The 17,268-nt window shown below is 45.5% G+C and overlaps 1 protein-coding gene across 1 annotated transcript in view; it reads right to left on the reverse strand.

Moving 5' to 3' along the window:
• The window catches only part of CRIM1 (cysteine rich transmembrane BMP regulator 1), a 194,614-nt gene extending 180,455 nt beyond the window's left edge, over window positions 1-14,159 (reverse strand). The window contains exon 1 of the mRNA XM_063328850.1: window positions 13,443-14,159. Within this exon, the coding sequence (XP_063184920.1) occupies window positions 13,443-13,794 (352 nt within the window). The 5' untranslated portion in view covers window positions 13,795-14,159. The remainder of the gene's footprint in view (window positions 1-13,442) is intronic.
• Between the last annotated feature and the right edge of the window lie 3,109 nt (window positions 14,160-17,268).

A 17,268-nucleotide genomic window follows, 5' to 3' on the forward strand; every position in this document is an offset into this window, starting at 1 on the left:
TTCCAGCACTCCTGGATTACCATCCATACTCCAGGAGAATGGCACAAGCGCATCACGCTCCTTGCTGTTGAGGAGCAGGGGTATGGTTGGGCTGGAATGAGTCTCTCTGCTCAAATAATTCTGCTCCCTTTGAATGACTCCCCTTAAGAGCGTAAAACCTCATATTGCCACTGTACAACTGCCCATTTTCCTTTTAGAAGGACCATGCAACAAGATTTTTCTTTCTACAGGAAGTGATATTTCCAGTCAATCCAGAGTTACACCAACATTATCAGTCCTAAAAAAAAAATCTCAGATTCCTCAGGTCGAGTACACATACAGCAACATCCCACTGACTTAGAAGTCTAAGCAAGAAACATGTTTTTTATGCAAGATTGAAGAAAATAAACTAGGCATTAGGTATTCTTTGCTATAGAGTACCAGATCACTTTCCAACCTCGTCTGTTAACCAAAACAAGTACTACAAAATAGTCACACAGATAGTCCACTGACTGCTAGTGATGACAAAAGGAGGAAAAAAAATATTTTCCATCTACATCCTTATATTCCACAGCAGCTTTCACATGGTGCCTTCCAGTGGTTCACTTTAATTTTAGATACTGTCAAAAAGCAAGTTTCCAATACAGATCCTGCCAAGAAACGCTTCAAAAAAGTTAAGGCATCTTCCAGCTACAAAGGGTGGGTTTTTCTGTTGTTGTGGTTATCAGAAGCTGTCCTCCAGTATGGGAGGCTGCAGCCAAATACAACCTGATTGACATTCAATAGAAGTCTAAAAACTAATAGTAAATAACAATACGCACACACACGTACACAATAAGGTTGACATGTAAATACTGCCAACTCACAGAAACATGCAGAATATCCGCTAACCTGCAGTTTTGCCTGTTTGGGGGAAAAAACAGCCAACACCTGGAAAGTGCTGTTTACCAGTTAAGTACCAGACATGATCTACAGCAAGTGTCACAGCAGATTCTCACAGGTATGTTTCTCCCTGTAGAACCAACTGCTTGTTTTCTGTTTTAAGTCAGCAAAGTACCTTGTTGACAAAAAGCACTGAATAAACAACTAAGCCAATTTTAAATGTGAAGAAGGGAACCTCCATGGGAACCTCATGGCTCTTATACTCCATAAAAATAGCAAAGGAAGAGCAGTCATTAACCCAGGAAGTAATTTGTCTTTTTTTTTTTTCTTTTTTGGTTAGAGTTAACCTATCATCCCATAAAGCAACTGTGTCAATAAAAGTCAAAGGAAGTGTAGAAGTTCCTGAAGAGAAACTATTAAAATTCTTTCAAGAGAAGATGCTGCTTCAGTAATGCTTGGGACACTTTCATCATGAGGAGGCCATACACACAGAGGAATTAAAAAACACACAGACCAAAAAACATGAGAATTTGGAGAACAATAATACATCCTGTTTTTGAGAAGCCGGAATACAGCCTGGACAATTTGTATTTTACAAATCACAGCAGTAATCCACGTAATGACAAGAACAAAAGGGGCTACAGCTATGATCCAAGACTTGGTGTTTCAAATTCTGTAGCTGCAGGGACCACGGCTTCATCCAGATAAGTCTGTTCAATGGTCATAAGAAAAGGGTTTGAATTTCTCCTTGTTTCTGACACACAGGCTCTCCTCCCCTACCACCCTGCGCCAGCCAGCGGCTTCACCTGCCCTGGTGGCCACGGGCCGATGTGGCAGGGCACCCTTGCCCCGGGCTCCCTGGAGCTGCTCTACCCACCGTCATCCTGGGACCAGTGCAGAACAGACAGCTGGGGCACGCAGATGGCAACAGCGGCACATTTCTGCTTTTCCAGCACACCAGTTCAGACTACTTGTGAGCTTTTGCCCACATTTCAGTATTTCAGTACTAGATCTTTTCAAGGCTGACAGAGAGATCAGCAGAGTCCCTGTTACAGCAGAGCTGCCCACCCCACCTAAGGCGGGTCTCACCTGCGCCTCTCGTGGCTCTTCAGATGGGAGGAGAAAAGGAGATACACAGGAAGCACATGGCCCAATACCTGATGCACCTACAGTCTTCAATACCATACCCCTCAAAAAATGAGCTCAGCTGCCACTAAGAGGATGGAAGAGAAGAGAAATCCCTCAGGAATACTTGCAAACTACACAACTAACATGCTGAATCTTGAAACAAGGTATTTTTCATTATTGTGAGTGAATACAAAAAGTCTTATTCAGACAGGAAGAATGCAAATCCAGTTCCAACCTGGACATCTTTTACCAGACTGCTTTTCACACAATTTCATTTAGAAAGAAGTTTTCCATCAAGGAAGGAACAAACATGTAAGAAGAAAAGAGCGATTTTAGTTTAGCGAATCAATACAAAGTCTAGTGCGATCTTTCACACAGACTTAAGACTCATTTTCCTAGTTGATTTTGTCCTTTTATGAACAGAAATTAAAGGTCCTGTTAAATGAATACTTGTTTACCACTTAGGGTAAACCCTCAGAAGTCACATCAGTATAGGCAGAACAAAATTCCTTGGAATGAAAGGTGCAACCACATGAAAGCACACGCCTGAGCTCAAGGGATGAATCCAGTGCCTCACTTCGATTCAAAGCTTTACTTATGTCATGGTTTAGGCTGGGCACCAAATGAACGACAGATGCTCTCTTCTAAGAAGAGGCTTCTTAAAGAAGCCTTAAGAAGAGGCTTAACTGAAAAGTCAAATTACTGAAAAGAAAATTAGTTCTGTTCTGTATCAAACCAGGTCAACTTACTTGATGCAAAGGTACCTAGTGCTCTGCTTCACGCAGATAAGTGCTGGTCCAGTATAGCATGCTTGTTCCTTTAGAGGTCAGCAATATTTCAACTGATAACAGAAACACGTCTTGAGCAAAGTCTAGGCTCTGTGAGGCATATAACCCTGCCTCTAGATTATTCCAAAAACCAAACTTTTACACATCAGTAATTCAGAGACCTGGGACAGTTCACGAACAATTCTAGACTGCAGCACAAACATTTTCCTCCATGCTCTGTTTGGCCTCCCCTATGGCTTCCTTTTCATGAGAGTGCTCTTTCATGCGTACCTCTCAAATCTGGATGATATGAAGGAAGAAATTGAGATATAATGACTTGTGAATTCTTTACTTCTCTGCAAGCAGGGCTGACAAAACCCAGATGTAAGAATCTAAGAGCCTCAAACCTCCGTATACACATCCTATCCACTGGCTGACTTACAGGACACAAAAAAAAAAAACACACAAAAAAAAAACACCAAAAAAATCAAGTAGGTGTTTAACATTCTTAAGTTCTTAGGAACAATCTAGCTGAAGAGTTGCACAAGCAAGCTGTTAGTTTTCATCCAAACTGACCGTAGTTTAGCTGCAATTTCCACCATCTCATTGTGCTGGCATGATCAGGCAGGGGCAAAAAAGGGGGCACCCTTTTTAGCAGTCCTGAGTTGACATTGGAATCCTGTTATATAGCCACTTAACCACCTTTTGCACACATGTCCAGAAGCAGTTCAAATCCTCCCAGCTGGCCAATAACTATAGCTTGAAAGTCTCTCTTTCAAATAATTTCTATCTACATGCAGTTCCCCACTCTTTCCAACTCATTCAGGCAAGTTCCCTTTTCAGACAATAAAGTAGCTTTGCATTTACTCAGAACAAAGTTAAGTCTTGGACATAATACGTTTTTAATTCTCCTAAGTGTGCTTTCATACCATAAGGAAGCCATGGGAGGGGAGGCATTATGTTAATTCCAAACTTTTTCCCATTTTCTTCCATCATTCATATAATCACTTGCTTTCTGCAAAGCAAATGTTTCGGCTTGCTAACAATTCAAGCGCTGCTCCGGGTTGCTGAACTCCCAAGTCCTGTCATAGCATGCAACTAAAGTATGGAAGAGGATTAAAGCATTAACAAGTTGAACAAGAGGCCCTTAAACAACAGGTCCAGTCTGGGAAACAGTTTGAGAAATATGTCTCCAGTAAGCAGCATTCCATCACTTCTTCCGTGCTAAATCCTACATACCAGCACTCACAACGCAGCACCACAGCAGTGTGTGAGGCATGATGCTCACGACTGAAGCAGGTATGTCTTCTTCACCTGAAGAGTTGCTTGTGTTTCCACACAAGCATGCAACTATGAGAAATTAACTTGGAGCCTTATTTTAAGGTACATAGTAGCTCACTATAGTTGCATTTATTGTCCCCATATGCAAAGGATCATCTCAAAACAGGTGCAAGTTAAAAGTACACAGAAAGACCTTTTCAGAGACTCCTCCATTGCTTAATTTTTTTTGCTTTCCCTTCCTTGAAGTTCTCTATTTTTTCTGCCTGACATACAATCTTCTCTTTTGTCCCCCAACACTTCTCTTCCTTTCTGGGCATTTAGTGAATATCAGCTATTGTTTGGAAAACCACATACTATTCTCCTTCACCGTTTATAAAGATAATGCATCACCACAAGCCAGCAAGCAACAGACTGGAATGGCCACTAAAGTATCACCGTTGAAAACTAATATACAAACATTGCACACACAACAATCTCAAATTACAGCTTGGGGGTGAGGGGGTAAACTTAACTGGAGTGAACTCCCATGATTTACATTTAACTGCAGCATGTTACTCAGCTATTTCTGCCTTTTTAAAGTGTGACAGGCAGGTTCTCAGGATGCTGAAAGAGCAAAGAGACCATCAAATACATTGTTGATCTGAAAGTGAAACACCGAAAGTCACATCTTACAGACTCTTGCATCCTTTTAAATCCAATACTTGAAGGAGAATAGAGAACAGTTTTCACAGTGACACAGAAGTGACACTTACTGAGACTGGTACTGTCCTCTGGGAAGGGGGGGGGAACTTTCAGAAGCTTCTCCATCAAAGCAGACCCAAGGTCCGAGCTCCACATTCCAGCACACTGATATACACAACAGCATGTTCAAATCAGTGGTACTCATTAAGATGGTATGAGACTCTGAAAGGATTCTACAGACTTTCTAAAATAAAAAAAGGAAATACTTCTTGCCAGGAGGCTTTGGCTTCTCTTTGAACAGGAAAAAAGAACGATGGAAAGGAAATTCATGTTTTGGAGGAGCTGAACAATAGAAATGACTAATCACCACTAAAGAATGCTTGAAACCCAGCCCCAGACCTTGAAAAGCAGCAGAAGGAAAGGCTAGCCTTGAAGTGAGTTTGAGCATGTACTGGCTGCAATCCTCTCCCCTCTCACAAATTATTTCTTCAGTGAAGTCATGAATCGCAGACCAGAGCTGGTAGAAACTTTGATGGTAAGACACACAGCTGAGAGTTTCATGATAAAGCACTTTTTCCCCCCTCTTAGAAGGGTCCACTTTCAAAGATCAATCTTCATGTGAAACACACGTCAGTACAAAAAGGCTTCGCAGCCTTCTGATAAGATTTCTACACAAAGCTAGAAAGCAAAACTGTACTGTAACATTTAGGTATCTCAGGAACACCACACATGTAAGGCTTGTCTCAAATCTGACTGCCTGCTTTATCTTATTCAAATGAGAGCATGTATCTCAGGTGAACAAATCCCCAACACAGCGAGAAAGATTTTCACTGCAGCAGCTCTGCCTGTGTCTCAAGGCAGTTATTTCATACTAAGGAATGCAAAAAGTATTTAAACAAACCAACTTTCCACTCAATTATCAGAAACTCCACAGAAGCCGTGAGGAAAGCAAGGAGATAAACTGAAGTGTTAAATGAAGCATGTGACATGGACAACTATTTCAAGTTTCAAAGTTTTCCTCCCCTGCCCACACTGTCTGCAATATTTCAGTTCTCCAGGTATATCCCCCCATACCTTTTTTTGGGGGGGTTGTGGGGTTTTTTGAGTGTTTTAGGGGGGTGTGTTTTAGTTGTGGGTTTTTTTTTTTTTGCTTGTTTCTTTCTGAATACTTTCACTATTAGGGTTTCTCCCAACAAGACTGAATGTTATTTCCAACAGCCTTCTGCCCCAAAGATGGTCTGAAGTGATAAATAACTAGTTCTGAAGTCTGACCCCTAGACATTTAAGCACCTGAAAAAAAACCAACTTGCAAATAAGTTATTTAATCTTATGTCCAGAACCACATCTTGTTTGTAAATAGTTGACTGAAAATATTACGCAGTGTCTCAGGGTTTAATTGGTCAGACAGAGCCTCTGCCAGTACTCCCCTGATTAGAATGAGCATGGACAGCAGCATTTCAGCTGCCCGAGCAGATTTTCCCTCTAGCTCTAGAAAACTCTTTAAAAAAGTAATTGCTAAAGCAAAGGAAAGAGCCAAACCTTTATACCCATTTTCCAAAGAAGGCTAAAATTCCCATTTTTTTTTTTTCCCTTCAAGATGCACACTGCACCCACACGCTTCAGAAGCCTGCATGTACAGCAGCACCCATCAGCTTCACCGCAAACAAGTATCTGGCTGGCAGGTTGCTGAAGCTGCTCAGCAGAAGCAAAGCTGACAGGAGTAGGAGAAGTTTTGCCTAAGACAAATTCCGGAACAAGGCTATGAACAAAGCAAGCTATACCAAAAACAGTCCACGCTATCAAAAGAAACCTGATATCCTAAACCTTTTGCCACTTCCCCCCTCCCCCCCCAGGTCATTAACACAGCATCACTGAACACCAGAATTACAGGATGTTTCAGAGGAATTACACCCAATTTCTTAGTCACAGGAAAAACTCTACATACCCTGAATTTCGAATTAGCATCAAGGTTTTTTTTCCTTTTTCTAAAAACTAACTTAGAGATAGACATCCTCTTGAGACTTTCTATTATCAAAGCAGCACATTTTACGTTAGCACATGTAATACCATTATCGGTATGGCCTCAGCTTTTTATCAACAGCCCATCAGCGAGGGGAAGAAATACCTCCACATGCACATATCCAGCCTTTCTGAAAAGATTCCCAAACAGAGCACAACACGGGCTGTAGCAAAACCTTGAAGTTTAATTTGTTTCAAGGATAAGTGACCCAACAGAATGGGTTCTCTCAGATTCAGAAACATTACACTTCCTAGATTTTTCACTAGTTAAAAAAAAAAAAAAACTAAAAACAACCCAAAAAACCCCAAAACAAAACTCAAACACCTGAAGCCTATCAGTATCAAGGTAGCTGCCTAGATAAAGCTTAAAGTTTTGGAAGTTATTAAGAACATGGGAATGGGTGCATGCCTGTGAGCCAGTGCTCTTCCTCCTGCCCACAGGCCCATGCTCTCCTGTTTGTTTTCTTGTTGAAAGACTTGTACACTCGTGACCCACAAGGTGTTAACGCAATTTGCAGATTCTGAAGTTAAGTAACCAGTATACCCAGTGAAAGCTGCTGGGGACTGAATATTGCCTCTGGTAAAGGTGTGAACAGCTTCCATTCATCTCCACACATTACTAAGGGCTTACTTCCTCCAGACATGGCCAAACCAGTCTGTTTAGAGTAGAGCTCCCTCAGGGACCATCTTTTAATCAGTATGCTTCTGTGGAATTTAATCTAGATAGCCTTTATACAAAGTTATCTTCACATCTTAGTTTATATTGATAAGTTTCTTCATATACATTTTTTCTATGTCAGTATCAGTAGTTATTTTCCAAATTGCATGCATATATAGCAAAACACAGAATTAAAACATAACATTGTCAGGCTACACAAGTGGTGTCAGGTGAAGACTCAGGCAAAACCCTGAATTCACCATTTCCAAGTTTATGCCCCCAGTGGATTAAATGCATTCTCAAATGAAAGCAGTTTATGAGTCACAAGAAGCATTTAATAGGTCACTTCTACAGAGTATTTAATCCATTATAACAGCAAAACTTTCGGTCCTGTCTGCAAGATGTTATAAATTTTACTCATTGAGATGAAGAATCCTTGATGAGGGAGCAGAGAAAGGAGGGGAAAAGGAAGAAGCAGGCATTTTTGAACCATATTAATGGATTAATTATTACATAATATCCCTGTCAGTTAAATGACATTTTGGTTGACTAAGTACTATGTAAGAAGTTAAATTATGCAAGTATTCTTGAATCAGCTAGAGGGTACTTAAAACAGCAAACATGCCTAGGGATGCAGAAATTACAAGGAATTGCTATCTGACAAGTTTGAAGGTAGCTTAAAAAAAAATAAATCTTTATAAACAGCATGATTTTGGGGAACCCGATGAAGTAACCATTCTCTACAGGCAAAAATTCACATCAACAGAGGATGCTTGACATATGGTCACGTGAGTTCAAATGACTTCAAGAAATGAAAATAAGAGTATTCCTCTTAACAGAAGTTAAGAGATTTAGTCATTCAGCCCCTCCACAGCAAGATTTTGAGTTTTAAACTGACTGTGCTGATCCACAACAGCAAAAAGCTTACAACTGCTGCATCAATAACTCTCCTCATATCTGTTTGACTTTGCCATTTAATTTTTATTGAAATATTAGAACCAAGTGATTTCCAAAAATCAAAATGTGATGCCCAGAAACAGAGAGGAAACCATTTCCAAGTCAAATAAGCACCTAATCTAATTTAAATTCCATGCCACACTCCACATTACACGTTCTTACTGATGTTGAGATTTTGGCATAGACACAAGTCGGAGTAGAAATAGCTTATAAATTACCCAGCCTGTGCTTAAGAAGTCAGTGTGTGCCTATTACGTGTTTTCTGGAGGGTGGGGGAAGGGGACTGTTAAAAACGGTCAGGACTAGCATATCAGAAGCTAAACACTGGCCATCAAAGAATTACTTCTCATTTCAGTTTCACAAGTTCAATAATTTTCGCTTGGTTTTGGGTTTTGTTTTTTTTTTTTTTTTTTAAACACACACCATAAATAATTTTCCTTTTTTTTTTTCCTCCAACAGCCTGGATTACTGACAGCCTTTGAACCTAGTATTTTGACTGTCTTCATGCCAACAATCATTTGGTACACTACTTAATACTGATTAAGTCCTCAACTACATCATTGGTTTTAACACTTGATGTTAGCAGAGAAGTTCTCTGTATGCATGTGGACATAAGCACTATTCAGATATTTCCCCAGCCATTCATGGCACAACAGAGTAAGAAAAACAAACAAACAAGAAGTTTGTTTGCACTGCTCCAGTCAAACAGATATAAACAACCAGGCTACCCACATGCAACTTCTAAATCACTTGAACTTCAGTAACTTGTACTCAAAGCAAAATACTACCTGATCTTTAGGGGTCTGGACTGCGTCACAGGCAAGAAGCCAAGCATGTTGTATAGCAGACTGTCTGGAGACAAAGCATCACGTTCTGGTCTTTGGGTCCATTGATCCCTTAGATACAGAGCACAGGACCAAAACCAACCGAAAACAAGGTCCTCCCAAGGGTACTAGCTACAGAAGTTACAAGCAGCAGCACTACTCGTGGTAAAAATACTAGCACTTCCATACGCAAGTTGTTCTTACTTTAGAAAAGCAGAAGACAACTCCATTAGCATATGTGCAAACCGATGCTGGAACACAAAAACGCTTAGATCTCCTCCTCCCAATTTTGAAAAAAAGCTAAGTTAGCAAAGTTTCATTTTTTCTCATCAGCTCCAGTTTCACAATGCGTTTGTTACATACGTACGGTATGCTGTACCCTTATATATCATACTCTATTACATGTTTCTAAGGGAGGAAAATTAGTCCACAGTAGGCTTAAAGGTGGTCGTGGGGGGAACAGCCAAGCTCTCCCCGCTTGTCCCAACAAGGGGTCAGACAGACAGTAATGCTCCAAGCTTCCAAAAAGGTGCAGACCAGTAGAAGAGACTAGGACTAGCCACAGTAGGGCAAGCTTCTACATCGTCTTAGATGATTAACCCACATACTTCCCAATACTTGCCCAAAATCTGCTACAGCAGCTTTTGCTTGGTCCTGAGGGAACCCCGGTTCCGAAGCTACACACTAGGCAAACAAGCCTCAAATTAGCCAGGAAAAAAAAAAAAAAAAAAAGAAACCACAGCAATAACCGTGCACCCTCTCCAAAAGATACCCCAAATCCCACCAAAACAAAAGCCTAAAAAAAAAAAAAATACTACATGTTATTGGTAAGTCACTGGAGCACAAATACCTTATTTCAATGGCTACCTAGAGGCTTACTCATATGGAAGCATATTCATAAAGGAACCTAAGGGCACAGTAGAACTAGCAGTTTCATTAACTCTGCATTTCAAGTATATATCACAAAAACTTATGTTCCTATTACACAGTTAAAAATAATATCAGCTCATTTTCAGGAATATTTCCCATGCTACTGTTTTGCCTTAGAGGAGTTCAGCAAAGCAATCAAGGCCTCTTCATCTAAGAGCACTAGAAATAGGGGAAGTGTTGACACAGAGGCAAGAGAAAAGTCATCACAAGAAATGCCTTTACAGATTAACAGAACTTCTTTGGCAGAGGTTTTCCAATTCCCCAGAAAGCAGGAGCCATGCCCAGCTGGAATGCTGCAGAAGCCAAGGCTAACGTGTTTCTGGAGAACTCAAGTCTAATTCAGGGGTGGCTCTAGTCTACCTTCAAAGGCAGAGACCAAGGGCAGTCCCTGCTTTAAGCTCAAAATTTCTCAATGCTAAGCGTGCACAAGGTGAACTCTCTCAAGACCTGTGGGCTGAGAGCTCTCAGCTCTCAACGCCTCATTGATCCAATCCAGCAGCATCCCTGTAGAGCCAACAGAGGCTAGAGGTGTTCAAAGCCTCTCAAGATTGCCCTCAGGAAAGGTACCCTCCTGTGCTGGGGGAAGCTGACCTTATTCTTTACCATGAATACAAGTGCATTCAGGAAAGGCATTTACATACTTCAGGATAATGCCCCAACTTGAGCCTTAGAACTGCATAAAGATGCAGTTAAGGTGGCAAGATGACCAAGGATTTCCTTCAGGTTTTAGAATGATGAAGAAGAGAACCCAGAATCACCAATGAATTTCATTAATAAACACTGGTATAACAAAAACTACTCCATTTCTTGTTTCACAAACAGAGGCTACCAGTAACAGATGCCACTGAGACTTCTCCATCAGGTGTTACAGGGTTCACATATGCCAAGTGCATTAAATACTAATACCAAGTTAACAGACGACTATTTTAACCTGCTGCAATTCCAGCTCTTACAAGTTTTCTGTAGCCCAGTATACGTTGATACTCTGAAATAAGACACTGTTGAAGCTTCAAAAATGATAAAAAAAAAAATGCTTATAACTGTAGCCAGTAGGGGTCATTTCAGTGTAAAAAATTGCAGTGAAAGAAGAGGCTAGAGACAGGAAGGAGAGCAAAAACATCAATTTCTATTCAGCCAGTTCTATAAGTCCCTTCCATTTCCTTCTCCCTGAACCAGGATAGGAAAGGGTTTGCACTCCCAGTAGACAGGATTAAAAAAAAAAAAAACCAACCCAAAACAAAACAGCTAGCCTTTATTCCATTAATGGATAAAGGCATGGCTTAGTACTGCTCACACATCAGGCATCACCAGCCTAGCCTGTTGCACATGTGCCTGTGAACTGCATAACTGTTTAGGTCACCACGATCAAAAAAACAGAGCTAAGCAACCTCATTTTAGTGATCGGAGGTAGTACATTAAGCCCTCTTTTTTCCTTGCTGCCACCCCTGGTGCACAACATGCACCATGAGAACAATACATTACTTCTGTTGCTTAGAATGAGGCAGTTTCCTGACAATTCAGTAACAGGTATTCCAGGGCTATTTATTAGGCTGACAGTTCAGCTCAGTTGCTTTTCATTTACAAGAATGAAAATTAAACAGATAACTTATCTCCCTGACTATTCCTATAGGGACAGCTGGAACTAGTTCCTAACCACAACACTAATTGAAATGCAATCTTGCCAACAAATGCTTCATACTATTTTCAACAGTAGATGGGACGTGTTACGAGTTGAACTACAGCAACGTACAGATTGCATCACTTCAAAGGAATGAAATACTCCTAAACTGCCAGAGACGTCCGTACTGTGATACAGTAAGGGAGTTGGAACATTAAAGCATTTAATGACTGCAGGCTTTTAGTTCTTTTAACCTAAGCGGGGGGGGGGGGGGGGGGGGGGGGAGAAGCTGTTTAAGCCAAGCTTTTACTTGAAAATATGCAAAAAGAGAAAATCATCCAAAACCAGATAGGCTTTTAAATGACCTTTTCCCTCTTTGCTTGTACTTTTCTATTTAAGAAAACTTTTCCAATACATATTAAAAACAATAAGAGAGACTACAGCAATGTACAAACTCAGCAACACGGTCTCGACCAAGGTCTTCAGAGTAGTTTAGGGCCATTTTTAATTGTTTACCAACAGAGCTTTAACCCTGCAGCTGGTCCTACCCAGGCAACAACTGCAGAGGCTGATGGCACCGGTTATAGTACAAGCGGGACGCACTGCCCTGCTCTGCTGTGGTTTGCAATTTATTTGTGAGGGAGGCAAATGGAGTTTTAAACTTATTAGTTTAATACCTATATTATAAGCGCCGGGAGAAAGGTCAGCTGCCCACTAAAAATGACTGATTTTAGCTCTTTCAAAACAGTGCATCATTTTAAATGCAAGTTTTTTGGACAGATGCTGCCTCACCAGCTCTCTGGACTTTCTGCTGCCCTCTACCCGCCGAGAGGAGACCGCCTCCCTCTCCTTTTCCAGAATTGTCGAAGCTCCCGCTCCGAGTCCCACATACATTTATACATATCCCAAACTACCGGTTATTTGTAATCTCTTTACAGCGCCATGTTTTCCCTCAACTTGGGGGGAAAAGGGAGCTGGATGGACAAGACAAAAACAGACCCGAAAAAGTGTCTTTGGCCTTTTGTTAAATTATGTATGTAAAAAAATAAATCTGAGGGACTCTAATAGATACAAAATTTGAAGGGGGGCGTGTGAACTCCTCTTGCATTTCATAGCGATTCATCACCTCACAAGCAGCCGGCAGGAAGCAGAAGTGACTTTGCGAGGAGTTCTGCCGTGGGGATTCCTCCCTCCCCCTTGATGCTCCAGCAGGGAAGAGAGGCATCCCTTATCTTATACCGAGTAGGACAGGCGGGGAGATATTAAGTGACAGGAACAGGAAGGAAAACTTTACAACAGATGATCAGCCTTTGTGTTTCCTTACAGAGGAGGGAATCCGGAACAGGCATCATGTGCACGACTGACCTCCGCCGATTCCCATCTGCCAAACCCCTTCCCCGAGCCCTTTTTATCGAGGGATTTTTTACTTGGGCATGGGCAGCTGGTATCAGCTACTGGCGAAAGAGCGAAGCAAGAAGTGGAAGAGCCTGGGAACTGAGGCTGAGAAAATTAAGGGGAAAAGTTTTAAATAAGGGGGGTTTAGGGAGGAAAGCTTACAAGACGCGATCGCTTGATGGGACAAGCGGGCGGTGGGGAGGGAAGGAGGGCGCACCGGCACCCTGGCGCCGGTGCGCCCTCCTTCCCTCCCCGCCGCCCAGCCGATACCCCCAACCCCAAGGGATGGATGAACAAACGGACGACGTCCCGCCGCCTCTCACCTTCGCAAACCCCCACTTCGTACTCGGTGATGGAGTCCCCGTTGAGCGGCGGCCGGATGACACAGCGCAAGCCCCGGTCGCAAGCTCCGTGCAGCCCGTAGACTCCCCCGCAGCTCTCGTTGCGCTGCCGGGCGCACATGAAACAGCAGCCGCAGATTCCCAGCACGATGCTGCCGGGGCAGCTCTTCGGCTCTTCGCATTTCGACTCGTCGCAGGGTAAGCAGACCAGAGCCCGCGTCCCCGACTCGCCCAGCAGCAAGGCCAGCAGCAACAGCCACCCCGCCGCCGCCAGGTGCCAGCCGCCCTCTCCGCCCGGCCGTCTCCTCCCCGCCGAGACCGCTGCCAGGTACATCCCGGCTGCCGCAGCCCGGCCTGGGCCGGGAAGGGGGAACCTCTCGGAAGCCCCCCTCGCCGGCCGCCGGACTCGAGCGTGCCGCGGCTCCTTCCCGCCGCCGCCCCCGCCTCCGGCCCCCCGAGGAAAGTTTCCTCTCAGCGGCGGCGGCGGCCGCTTCAGCCAAACTTCTCCTCCGGGCGGCGGCGGCTCCGCCCGCTGCCCTCTCTGGGAAGCGGCGTCCGTCAGTCCGTCTGTCCCTCGGCTGCCGGTCCCGCGGCGCGCTGCGAGCGAGTCCCTGGGCAAGGCGGCGGCAGCGACTAGCTCTGCCCCGCTCGCTGCCCGAGCCCCGACTCGCCTCCTGCCTGCAACTCGCCCCGCTCCGAGTGCGCCCTCTGCCCTCCCCCCATTGGGCGGTGACCGCCGCCGCCCCGCCCCGGCTGCCTGTTCGCGCCTCCTCATTGGATGCCGCCCAGGGCTGGCCCCGCCCACCCCTCCCCTCGCCCACCCCACCCCCCCGCAGCCCCAGATGCTGGGGCTGGGGAGAGACGCAGCGGAGGCGAGGAGCAGCCTGGGCCCCACGGCGGCCGCCGCCGCCTCCCCCCGCCCCTCCCCTCCCCTCCCCTCCCCTCCCCTCCCCCGCCCGGGGCTCCGAGCGCGGAGCGGGGCGAAGCGGCGGCGCCAGACCCCGGGGACGGGGGGGCGGACACCTCTGCCTCCGGGGGACACCGGGGGTGAGGAAGGAGAGAGCCCCGCGAAGGGCGATGACGCGGGGGGAGTCGCGAAAAGGGGCCTCGCGTCCCCGGCGGTGGGAGCCTCCTCCTCTTCCTCCGCCTGCCCCCACACACACACCGAGGGGCGCGGGGATCCGGGACGGGGACCGGCTCGGTGCCCGCTCCCCACCCCGTCCCCGCAGCCTGGCCCCCGATGGCGCCCAGGTGCCCGGCGGGTGCGGAGTCGCGGCCGACCTGCTCCGCGGGGGCGGAAAGGGGGAGCTGCGCTGCCGTTACCCCTAACGGCTGCTGCCCCCACTCTAGCGGCGTCGGAGCGCTGTCCCGGGCCGCCCCTCCGCCCGTTCGTAAACAAGCGGCGGTGCCGCGGGTCGCCCGTGGACCTGGGCACGCACACCCGCCCCCGGGCCGGCTGCGGGTCTTCGCTGGCGCACGGGCAAAGCCGCCCGCCGCTACCGGCCGATCTCCCGGCCCGTAGCCGGTCGGCCTGCCTCGGGAGCGGCGCGGAACGGGCAGCCGCGGCTCGGGGAAGGCGGCGGGAGGTGCGGTCGCGGCGGCGCTGCCGCGTTGGGCCCGGCGGCGGGGGCCGGAGCCCGGGGCTGCCCGGCGGGGCGGGAGGCCCGGCGGCCCCGGAGGGAGGGCCGGCAGGAGGCAGCGCCTGGGCGCCCCGCACGATTCGGCGGAGCGTGGCTGCAGGGAGCTTCTTGCCCCGAGCCGGGACGGAGGAGCCACCGCAGGGGAAACAAAACGAGAGGTGCTGACGAAAGGGAAACCGCGGACTGGTCCGCGCTCGGTACCCGCCGGGGGGAAGAGACGGCGGGGAAACGGGAGGTCGTTGCCTTCACGAGGGCAGCCCCGCGGTATAAACCGGAGAGCGGGATCCGCTGCTGCCGTGTCGCGCCCTACCCGGGGTGCGAAGGCGGCTCCCGGAGCAAGGTAGTCACCGGGCTGTCAGAAATGCCCGGCGCTGTGGCGAGTGAGAGAATGAAGTCAGTTGCTTGGCAGGTGGGGTTGTGTCAGCTGCAGGGTGCTGAGCCTGGAAAGCCTTGGGTTGCGCGTACTGGTGCCAGCCATGTGGGAAATTTTAGGAGAGAGGTTCAGGAAACTTAATATAGGTTATTAGGGAGACTGTCGAGGGTATGGCTTCTGCAGCTTCTCTAGTCCTACACGTGCGTCCACTTTACCAGAAAGAACCATTTCTCATGTTAACGGAGGAGCTGCTATGTAAGGGCAAAACCCCCCATTGGCAAGGCAAAGGACAAGTTGCTACCAGTAACAGAAGAAACGATAGTGTAAAGCTTTGTCAGCAATAGCGTACCTTTTTGGTGTGTTCTAAAAAGCACTGTAATTCACTGTCATTCACTCCAGCATAAATGCCTACTGGTAGCAAAGGTTCCATTACTAGCACAGGCCCATTACTAATGGAAACAGTAGAGCTGTGTAACATGATGCTGAAAAATAAAGCATTTCCATATTTGTCTAAAAGAAAGCATTTCCCATATTTGTCTGTTATTAAAAATAAGGATGTTTTTATCATATCAGAATAGCTGACTAAATCCTGCTCCATTCAGAACTTAAACTAACTTGTAGACGTCTGTTTTTCAAGAGCTACAAATCCTTTAATTAGCCTCAATAGTTTGCAAGGCATTGATCTGTTTTCTAGTGAAATGTCATTATTGTGATAAAATGCTATCAATAAAGCATACATTACATGGATTAGGGCCATTCAGCTGACATATCTCAACGACAAATGGACAATGAGAAGCAGCCATCTACTGGGCATCAGTATTTGAACTGATACTGTGCTACTTTTCTGAATAGATTTTGAAAATAAATGACAAGCTGATCTTATTAAAGGCACCGTGTTTTGGTATAAACAAGCCCAATGCATAAATTTGAGAACAACCAAAACCATCGTGTGTTCCTGTATTCTGGAAGGAGGTAAGTCAGGAAAGCACCCTGGAGGTCATATTAAACAAGCACTCAGACTCTGGAGTGTTACAACAAATGGATGATACTCCTGGGTGTAGCAACACACCGAGCTAGAAGTTTTGTTTTGTTTTGTTTTGTTTTGTTTCCTCAAAAATGCAGGTTCTTCCCTCAGCCTCGGCCGGCTCGTGTCAGTTTGCCGAAGCTCCTGCAGGGGTCAGAGTACTTTTGATTCACCAAAGTTTCCACCAAAAAACCCACCGTGATTTGGATGAGAGCAGTTTGTAAAAACGTACTGTTTCCTATGAACTGGAAACACTGCCTTTTGGTCATGTCTTTTACTGACGAGGCACATGAAGGGGTTTTACCTTCCATATATAGCGTCGCTGAGATTGCTTTTCGAATGAGGCATACAGTTCCTGCGGCTGTGTTTTTAAAACACTGTTCACAAACCCAAGATTGTGCAGAAAGGAATCACAAAAGTGATTTTAGTGCTAGAGAGGATGCTGTACAATACAATACATGATCAGAGACTTGAATTTAATAAGCTTAGTTTATCAAAAGATGAAAAGTGAACTGATTACAGTGTATATTAATCCCTTCATGTGGAAAAATGAACTGGTCTATGAAAAATATGTAGGTATTTTTCCAGGACTTGTGAACATAGCCAGCATGGAAATCCCAGACATGTTGGATTGCATGCACAGGCAGTTCAATATTTCCCAGACATGCCAGACCTACCAGTCATGTACTGTACTGATGTGCAGTATACTCAATGCACAAAGAATTCATTGGACCTACTGTGCCTGTTTGCCTGTGTGGGAACGAACAAAGA

This window comes from Chroicocephalus ridibundus, chromosome 3 (genome assembly GCF_963924245.1).
Source record: "Chroicocephalus ridibundus chromosome 3, bChrRid1.1, whole genome shotgun sequence".
Classification (NCBI taxonomy): domain Eukaryota; kingdom Metazoa; phylum Chordata; class Aves; order Charadriiformes; family Laridae; genus Chroicocephalus; species Chroicocephalus ridibundus.